Source organism: Trifolium pratense, linkage group LG2 (genome assembly GCF_020283565.1).
Source record: "Trifolium pratense cultivar HEN17-A07 linkage group LG2, ARS_RC_1.1, whole genome shotgun sequence".
NCBI lineage: Eukaryota > Viridiplantae > Streptophyta > Magnoliopsida > Fabales > Fabaceae > Trifolium > Trifolium pratense.
The window spans coordinates 25,280,900-25,290,805 of NC_060060.1; the positions used below are offsets into that span (position 1 = coordinate 25,280,900).

Below are 9,906 nucleotides of genomic sequence, written 5' to 3' on the forward strand. Positions count from 1 at the left end.
GAAAACCTAAAAATAAAATAAAATTAATAATATAATAACATTCTAACATGAAAAAAAATTAGAGGGGACCAAGACCTCTACCAATCCCCTGCCTTTAATTATTTACACCATTATATTCTCAAAAATAAAATAAAAAAGGTTATTAACTACCAAAATATAACAACTTTTTCTATTTAATTTCAATATGATACAAATACATGTTAGAAACACAAATTTGACTTGAAAAAGAAAAATAGATAAACAAAAGCACACAAAACACCTCGGTTGATCAAAGAGTTAATAAGTCAATTGTGCCTACATTTTCTAAAACAGAATTCAAAAAAATGAAATAAACAAAACTCAATTACCAGGAACAGTACCAAAATAAAAAAAAACTATATAGAGTACATATATAATTAAGTGACAAGAAATAAATAAGCTGAAATTACTACCAAACAAACACATACATACATACAGCAATGGCTTTTCAATTCAACAACCTTCACTTTGTCTTGGTTCCATTATTTGCACAAGGCCACATGATCCCAATAATAGACATAGCAAGAATCTTAGCAGAACAAAATGTAATGGTAACTTTACTTACAACACCTCAAAACACTTCAAGATTTCATAACACAATTCATAGAGCAACAAAATCAGGCCTACCAATTAATCTCCTTGAAATCCCATTTCCATCTCAACAAGTTCAACTTCCATTAAACTGCGAAAATCTCGATACTTTACCATCAAGAAAACTACTCAGAAATTTCTACAATGCACTTCACATGCTTCAAGAGCCATTAGAAAATTATCTCAAGAACCATACTTTTCCACCAAGTTGCATTATTTCAGATAAATGCATATCTTGGACAATCATAACAGCGCACAAGTTTAATGTTCCAAGAATTGTTTTTCATGGTATGTCTTGTTTTTCATTACTAAGTTCATATAACATTAAACTTCACAATGCTCATTGTTCTGTTAACTCTGACTCTGACCCTTTTGTGATTCCTGGATTTATGCCACAAAAGATTGAGATAACAAGATCACAACTTCCAGGAACATTTGTTCCTCTTCCTGATCTTGATGACTATAGGGAAAAAATGCATGAAGCTGAAATTTCTTCTTATGGAATTGTTGTGAATAGTTATGAGGAATTAGAACAAGGGTGTGCTCAAGAATATGAAAAAGTCATGAACAAAAGAGTTTATTGCATAGGTCCAGTTTCTTTATGCAATAAAGATAATTTAGATAAATTTGAGAGAGGAAATAAATCTTCAATTGAAGAAAAACAATGCTTGGAATGGCTTAATTTAATGGAAATAAGGTCAGTTATTTATGTATGTCTTGGTAGTTTATGTAGACTTGTTACATCACAATTAATTGAAATTGGGTTGGGCTTACAATTATCAAATAGACCTTTTATTTGGGTAGTTAAAACTAATGGTGAAAATTATTTAGAGTTAGAAAAATGGTTAAAAGATGAAAATTTTGAGGAAAGGGTAAAAGGTAGAGGACTTTTGATTAAAGGATGGGCACCACAAATTTTGATACTTTCTCATCCTTCAATTGGAGGATTTTTGACACATTGTGGATGGAATTCAACAATTGAAAGTGTATCTTTTGGGGTACCAATGATAACATGGCCTTTATTTGCTGAACAATTTTTAAATGAGAAATTTATTGTGCAAGTTTTGAAGATTGGTGTTAGAATTGGTGTTGAGGTTCCAGTAAGGTTTGGTGATGAAAATAAAGTTGGGATGTTGGTGAAGAAAAGTAGAGTTGTTGAAGCTATAGAGATGTGTATGGAAGGAGGTGTAGATGGTGAAAAGAGGAGGTGTAGAGCAAAAGAACTTGGAGATTTGGCTACAAAGGCTTTAGAAGTGGATGAAGGTTCTTCTTATTTCAACATTTCATGCTTAATTAGAGATATTATGAAGCATCAATCTGCTTAGAATTAGTGATCAACTTTTTTTATTTTATTGATGAGATGAGTTTAGATCTTTGTCGGTGAAGAAAATAGATTGTTTAACAAGTCATTGGGTTCAAGTGGTTAATGAGCTTCACCAAAAAGGACGAATTTCGGGAGAACCCGGGTTCGATTCCTGAATGGAACAATTTCTTGGTCAGACTTTACTTACCTTGCGGCCGAACTCTGAATTACTAGAGCTCTTTCCCCCAGAGGGTTATTGTTTATGCTATAGGCACCGATTCTCTTTCTCTGTTCTATAAAAAAAAAAAAAAAAAAAATTGGGTTTATTTTATTCACGGAGTTGATTTTATGTTAAGGGGTTGCAAGTGGTCTGTTGGTGTTAGTGTATAATAACAGAATGAATGTTGGTTTGTCCTATGTGAGTGAGTGTATGGCTTCTTCAATCCTATTTATGGTCTTATTGTTATAACTTTGAGGGATTTGTTGAGATCATGGTTGTAAGAATAGAATTTTTATTTTGATTTGTTTTTGCCTAAGTAAAATTGAAACGTAAAATCGTCCTCATATTAAAAAATAATATTAAATTTATATACATGACATATATATACTTATATAATATTATAAATGCATCAATAATTAAAAATTTCATTTTTATTTAAATGCTTAAATATACTAAATCACCATAATATAATATTCATAAACTTCGATCAAACTACACAAATTACCCACTAAATTATCAAAGTAACATAAAAAAAATTATCCAAAAAACAAGGTTCATATTTCACAAGTTTTTTAAGTTAAAACAAAACAAGTGTTTTCATCTTCAAATTGATAGAAAAAGTGAGAGAGAATTTTAATGGGCCAAATAAAAAATTGGGCTGTTTAATATTTTAAAAAAAAAATGTAAAATCGCCTCAAAGAGTTAAAACTTACGATTTGACATGATTTTAGCTATTTTAGAGTGATTTAAATTGTGTAAAATCGTTCCAACCTATGATTTTACCCAAAAATGGAACTACCCGTGATTTAACTCGAATTGCTAACCTACAAATGTAAAATCTATAATTTTTAAGTTTTAAATCGGGATTTTAACAAACCATAGTTGTGATGGCAGGGGCATCTTGATTTGAACAAAATGCAGCTGATGACATAGTATATAGTTATTTTAATGTACTAGACCATTTTGCAGGGATTTTTTGTACTGATTTATGTCCGACTTTCGAGCATACGATTTGGTAGCACGAACCTCTACGGTCGTTCCTAAAAGGTGGGTAGTTATTTTCGGCTATGATATGCTGGGTTCGAACTTGACTCTGTATATGTTGAGTATTTTGGTGTTGTACTAGTCGATTGTTATGAAAAAAATTATAAAATGGGCATCATTTCAGATCTTAGTTTTGGAAGAAAGAAAAATAATTTACTCTTTGTAACTATCGACAATAGTGAATGTTTTATCCAAAGGTCTTTAGTTGTTTTTAAAACTAATATACTATTTCTTCACTTAAATTAAATAAATTCAAAAATCAATAATTTAAAATATTTACTAAGCCAAAGACAAAGACAAACATGTAGAAGATTGTGCTCTTGGATGATAAACACATCAAATTGATTAATTAAAATAATTAAATTAAACAAGTGATTAAATTAAATAAAATTATGAGTCAAAAAATATTTATGGGTTCTGATTAATAAAATATAGGATCTATCATCCTAGAGCTTGAGAAAAAATATTGCAAAGTAATTTTTTTTTTTGGAATGGCACATATTATAAAAAAGAATAAGAAAAAAAATACAAAAACTCCGGAAGAGATACAGGAAAATAAAAAACATATAACTTGAGATCGAACACCAAAAAATAGAAAAACAAAATTGAACAACAAAAAATAGAAAAACAAAATCAAACATCAGGAATAGCTTAACAAAACACCAAAATAAAAAAAATACATCAAACCCAAGACAACTCGGCATCTAGAGGAAAGAAAAAAAAAATCAAACACTACGAAAAGAGGAAAACAAACATGTCAAAAACCCACTAGAAGCACCGGGATCGAGCTCAACACTCTAACAAACTCTACCAATATTGCAAACTAAGTGTCTTCCATTTTGTTTAGCAAAATTGTAAAATAAATATACAACAACTTTTTTCATAATTTAGTACAATACATTCAACAAATAATAATTCATTTAATTAACCATATCATTAAGCTCAACATAATGCCATGTTTAAGTCCCACATCTTCTTCTTGTAAGCTACGACCTAAAAAAGCACACGCACATATAAATATTAGTACTACAACAGTGATAAAAAAACTAAAAATAAAAAATTCCTATTAATATATACACAAAGGTTTTAAGTTGCAATACTCTCTATCTAGCCCATAATTGCAAATTTGTGGTTGCGATATAAATATTTTGAAATTCTCTGCAATACTTCAGCAAATCTTTCGGTACATATTTAAATAATGTATTGAAGAACTCGTCTTTTTTAGGAAATCTATGCAAACCACAACTGCAATTATGACTGTCTTGTTTGAATTGACTTAGTTGACCTTACTTATGGACATAAATTTTGTGAAATTGTTTAGAAGAACTTATTAAATGCACTTATGACAATTTTTTGAAAAAAATTCAACTTATTTTCATAAGTTCTAATATAACTTATGAAAATAGCATGTAACATATAAAAAGACAATTTATTTTATCTTATCTTTTGTTATAAAAATAGCTTATGTAAACTTATACATAAATCATAATAAGTGGTTATGTTATAAATCGCAAATAAGTTGTTTATAGGCCACAATTTAAATCTAGGTATGCATAATACATGATAAGAACAACTTTTGAAAAATAAATAAATTACCAAATGGCCGCGATTGAGGTTTTCTGGAATGAGTTGAGCCAAAATTTCTTCCTCTTTTGCTAATAATTCTGACTTAATGTCACTTGGGTCAAATTTTGCATCTCCAACTATAATGTTGGGTTGACACTCTTTAATTACGTACAATTCAACTTCTTCAGTTTGCAAAGAAGTTTCTAATGCAACGTACTGAAAATTAAAAAACCATATCATAATCAAGAAATTATACTAAATGACATGTCTCATAATGTTGCAAGAGAATGAAAGTTATAACCTCACGCAGTTGACTGATTGACATGGTAGGCTTGCAGAGAAGGTATGGCATCCCCAAATTTTGGACTCTTTCCTCTTCAAAAGAGATAAACTTGACAAAAACATCCAGCTGAAGTATTCATCAAGAAGTGAAGTTATATAATAATAAAAGTGAAAGTAAAAATAATTACTAAAAATAGACCAAAACCTTTGTTTTAATGTACATTTAAAATACGATCGCGATAATGACCGTTATAGTTGCTACACCATAAAAATCCATGATGTCGCTGCTGAAATCCTAGTGATTGTGTGTTATTCAAAAATAAATTACCTCATCTTTATTTTCTCGGCTAAGGTTACGAAGATGGTCGATTAATTTGGAGATGCGGTTGCTTCCATTTGCAGTAGGATTATCAGCGATTGGTCGATTGTTCCTCCTTTGGCCACTTCTTTCCCATACAAGTGAAGAAGATCTAATAAAATCCATCAAGTTATTAGGAGATGCAAGAACATTGTTTTGAGGAATTGGTTGTTCAACCTCACTTCTTCTACTGGATTCTATAATTTCTTTGACCCCACTATCTTTGGTGCTCATTGAAGCTGCAACATGTTGCTTCTCAAGAATTGATTTATAAGCTTTTTGCTTTGCCTTGGAAAAAACAAGAACACATTCAAAAGTCAAATAGTTAGTTGCAATGGCAAACCAGGAAAATTATTAATTCTTTGTATTTTTTTGATAATAATGATGAGGGCCTAAGCCTATTTGTTTTGTTCACATATAGTACGTAATTAAGAACAATTATAAATGAATTAATGATTGTAACAATTTTGCAATATTTTTTCTTTATTAACCATGAAAAATATAATTGCATTGTGTAGTGTAATAAATTGAAGTTAATCAGACAGACATTGGGAGAAAATAGAAAAAATTAATTTGGTGCATATGCCCCTAAGAAAGGTTACACACTTTTAAACTCACCTTCTCAATCTCTATGTTGATCTCATTTAAAGTCATTTCCTGGACAAATAATTACAATCGTTAATTAATAAGTTACTTACCATTAAGATAAATATTGAAAAACAAACTTCAATTCAAGATGTAGTAGTGTACGTGTGACATGTATTTGAATTACCTCTTTATCCGATGTTTCTTTGCATCGAAATAAATTAGCAATCTTTGAATCAAATTCCATATCATCCATTAGAGCACGTCTACTTGGACAGTGTACACGACAAATTGGACATTCATGATTGCTGCATTAAAACCAATAGCAATTTCTTTTTTAAAAAAAATAATAAACAATTCAAACTATTTATAGTGAACAAAAATGAAAATTGGAAAGATTTGCAATATATATATATATATATATATATATATGAGTGGAGGTGTTTGAGAGTTAACCTAAGGCGGAATGCTTTTTCAATGCATTCTTTGCAAAACCGGTGTTTGCACTGCTTTACTATTTTGGCCTTTTTGATGATGCCTGCATATATAATATAAGATTCACATTTTATATATAAAAAATATTTATATTCTTTGTATAAAGTTGACACATTTTCTCTATAAAAGATCATCACTATGAACAAACGATCCTCATTCTATTATCGCAAATACATATATGACCTAGAAAAAGAAATTTTGCTAACTATCTTTACCTTGAGACTTGAGAGGACACATTTTTGTAAAACATGCTTTGATTTTCAATAAGATCACAACAACCAATTTTATAACAACAATTTTTTTTTAAAATTTTCTTTGAAAATCATTAGCCAGCATTCGGTAAAAATGATAATATTTAATTTATAATTATAATTTCTTAATAATTATATATATATATATATATATATATATATATATATATATATATATATATATATATATATATATATATATATATATATATAGATGCATACCTAGGCAAATTGGACATTGAAATTCCTTGTGTGTTTCTGACAAGCGTACATCACATCTACAAATAAAATAATACAAAAATTATTGTGAATCTATGAAAAAAATGGTAAAATTATTCATAATATCTATAAAGGATATATACATAATATATTTTTACACACCAACAATTTTGGTAAAATTATTCACAGAAAAAAAATGGTAATTTTTTTTTTCAATGATAATTAAACGTGACATAGTTATTAGTATGACACTAACCTAGGTGATCGAGGATGAAAAGAGATACAATATGATTAAGATGATACATATATAGTTGAGATGGTAAATTTTGTTGTTTTGTTATTGTGAAACATATCCCTAAGTAGTTTGTTACATTCAAAGTTAGTTAGTAGTTGGTTGATTAGTTACTTGCTTTACAAGTTAACTAGTTTATGTTTTTCAATTTCTATAAGTAGTGTTAGATCATGTTTGTATCATATAACTTTTCATTCTCTTAATCAATAAAAACACTATTTTTCTCTCTTCTCCTTCATCTTCTCAAAATACAAAATTTGTGTGTGCGCGCGCATTGCAAGTTAGGCTCAAGTTGAGCCCAAATCCTGCAACTGTCAATAGGCACGGATTGCGCCTATTCTGCTTGCTTGTCCCAACAAATTGGTATCGAGAGCATTGGTTGTCAAGGTGCATAGAGTACAAGATCCAATTTCTTGGGTGAATTCCTCATCAACATTCGGAAGCTATGTCGGGGAATGGATTACTCAACAATCTTCCAATTCTTGACGACAAGAATTTGGGAAAGATGGAGCAAGCAAATGAAGTCCTTGTTTGGTTTTCAAGACACGCTTAAGTGGTGAACGATGGAGTGCAAGAACTACCAGTAAATGTAATTGATGCACAAACAAACACTCACAGAGATCTGAAGAAGAAAGATTACAAGACAATGTATGCAATTCAAGCTGTAGTAGACACTACAAATTTTGATAAGATATCACATGCTTAATCTTCCAAGGAGGCATGGGATATCTTGGTAAAATACTATGAAAGTGGAGAAAATGTCAAGAATGTGAAGTTTAGACAAAACGTTGTGTTGTGATTTAGTGAGTGAGACAAATTTATGTTTTTGGGTTGTCCCTTGCCTCTATGTTTGTCCGGTACCTAAAGGAATTTTACAATCAAACACAATACAACGAGTTGTCTTGTCCAGTCCCTTATTTTTTAAAAGATCAATGCACCCTTATATATATTTCTAATAGGAAAATAAATATATATGTTTCTGTTAGTTATCATTTTATCATAGGAAAAAAATAATTTAAGTCATAATATATATTTAATTTAAAAGTATATATTCATTATTTGAAAAGAAAATTAGGAAACAAAATAAATAACTACTTCTTTTGGAGGAAAACGTGTTGTCAACAACATAGGTGAGTAATTTTTTAGTATATATTAGTTTTTTTTCCTTATAAGTTTTGTTGTTGATGTCAAAATTGCCTCTATGAATTATTTTGCCAATTTCATATCACATATGAAATCGATTAAGTTAAATAAAAAAATGGAATCGATTAAGATTGCGATTTTCATTTTTATTTGAAAATCGGTGTTGCATAAGGATGTGTACTTCATGAACTCATTACCAAATGACATATGAAAGTCATACAGTAAAGACAAAATCAAATTAACAAGTACAAAACTCCAAAGACACTAATAAAATCCAAAAATAAATAAAAATACGTAAAGGCAAAATTACTATAGAGTGAGGTTTATAGAGAAAAAGTAAAGGTGGAAATGAGAAAATGGAGAATAATTAAAGAATAATCTAGCTTACTTTGTACTGGATTCATTTGACTTGAACAGTTGTTTTTCGTCGTCCTTTGAAGAAAGCGTAAGTGCTTCAACAAACCATAAAAATTAAAAAAAAAAATCATTAATAACATAAACCATAAATGTTTTAATGGAAATGAAGGAGGAAAACTAAATACTTGACATATACATATCAGTCAGTGAAAATTGAGCACGATAACACATACCAGCATCATTATGTTGACGGTCTCTCTCACCAATAACATCATAATCAATATCATTGTCTCTTTCCATGTACAAGCGCTCGTGTTGTGCCATCTCTCAGATCGATCGATCGATAAGCAAGTAAAAGGATCAAGGGCTCAATAAATTAATAGATGTCTCGATGGTTGTGAAGGGAGGCAAAAACGGTGGCAAATGATGCTGAGCAGAGAAACAATTAGGTTTTTTTTTTTTTGGTACAGAGAAACAATTAAGTTAAGATAATGTTATCTATCTAATATCTCTCTGTGCACATACACGCATATTAAAAATTCATCGTCATCGTGAGTCTATGTGGCCAATGGAACTTAGCCACGTAATGTTATAAAAAGTATTTTGGAACTACAACTCATAATATGAGCCGCCCGATCTTAATCTCACTAGCAATCAAGATTTTCCACAATTAAAGTTGTTATATCGACAAATTACTTTTTATAGAGAATGCATCAGCAACTTTTTAGAGATCTTATCTGTTGGATGAAGATCATACGGTCATTTTATTTAATCGTATTTTAAATTCTATATTGTCAAGTTAATATAAGAACAATACAATCTACATTCAATGAGTAAAATTCTTTTTTTTTTTTTTGATAAGTATGAGTAAAATTCTTTGACTGCGACTATTAAAAGAACTCAAGTACATTATTTTGGATAAATTATGTGAATTTATCATTCACCATTTTTTCTTAAATTTTACATTTATTACATTTGGCTAGTAAAAACTAGTGTCGATTTTGGGTTTTTATTACTTTATTTTTAATTTTGAGTTAACTATGTTTTTCGTCCCTATAAAATTAGCGAATTTGGATTTTCGTTTTTATACAAAAAATCATATTTTTTTCATCCCTTAAAAATTTCTTGTTTTGTTTTTAGTACTTAATGGACAAAATTTAATGTTTTTGAACATAATATGAA

The 9,906-nt window shown here is 29.4% G+C and overlaps 2 protein-coding genes across 2 annotated transcripts; one reads left to right on the plus strand and one right to left on the minus strand.

The window, feature by feature from the left end:
* The first annotated feature begins 265 nt into the window (after window positions 1-265).
* Window positions 266-2,427, plus strand: LOC123908605 (UDP-glycosyltransferase 73D1-like). Its single transcript, XM_045959291.1, has one exon. The coding sequence runs from the start codon at window positions 459-461 to the stop codon at window positions 1,932-1,934; it is 1,476 nt and encodes a 491-aa protein (XP_045815247.1). The 5' UTR covers window positions 266-458; the 3' UTR covers window positions 1,935-2,427.
* Window positions 2,428-4,118: 1,691 nt separating this feature from the next.
* On the minus strand, window positions 4,119-9,048 carry LOC123904452 (putative E3 ubiquitin-protein ligase RING1b). Its single transcript, XM_045954121.1, has 10 exons — window positions 8,958-9,048; window positions 8,756-8,819; window positions 6,936-6,991; window positions 6,424-6,505; window positions 6,155-6,275; window positions 6,001-6,039; window positions 5,353-5,670; window positions 5,044-5,151; window positions 4,773-4,958; window positions 4,119-4,169 (listed from the first exon to the last, which is right to left on the minus strand). Exons 1-10 carry the CDS (start codon window positions 9,046-9,048, stop codon window positions 4,119-4,121), a joined length of 1,116 nt encoding a protein of 371 aa, XP_045810077.1.
* Window positions 9,049-9,906: the final 858 nt, after the last annotated feature.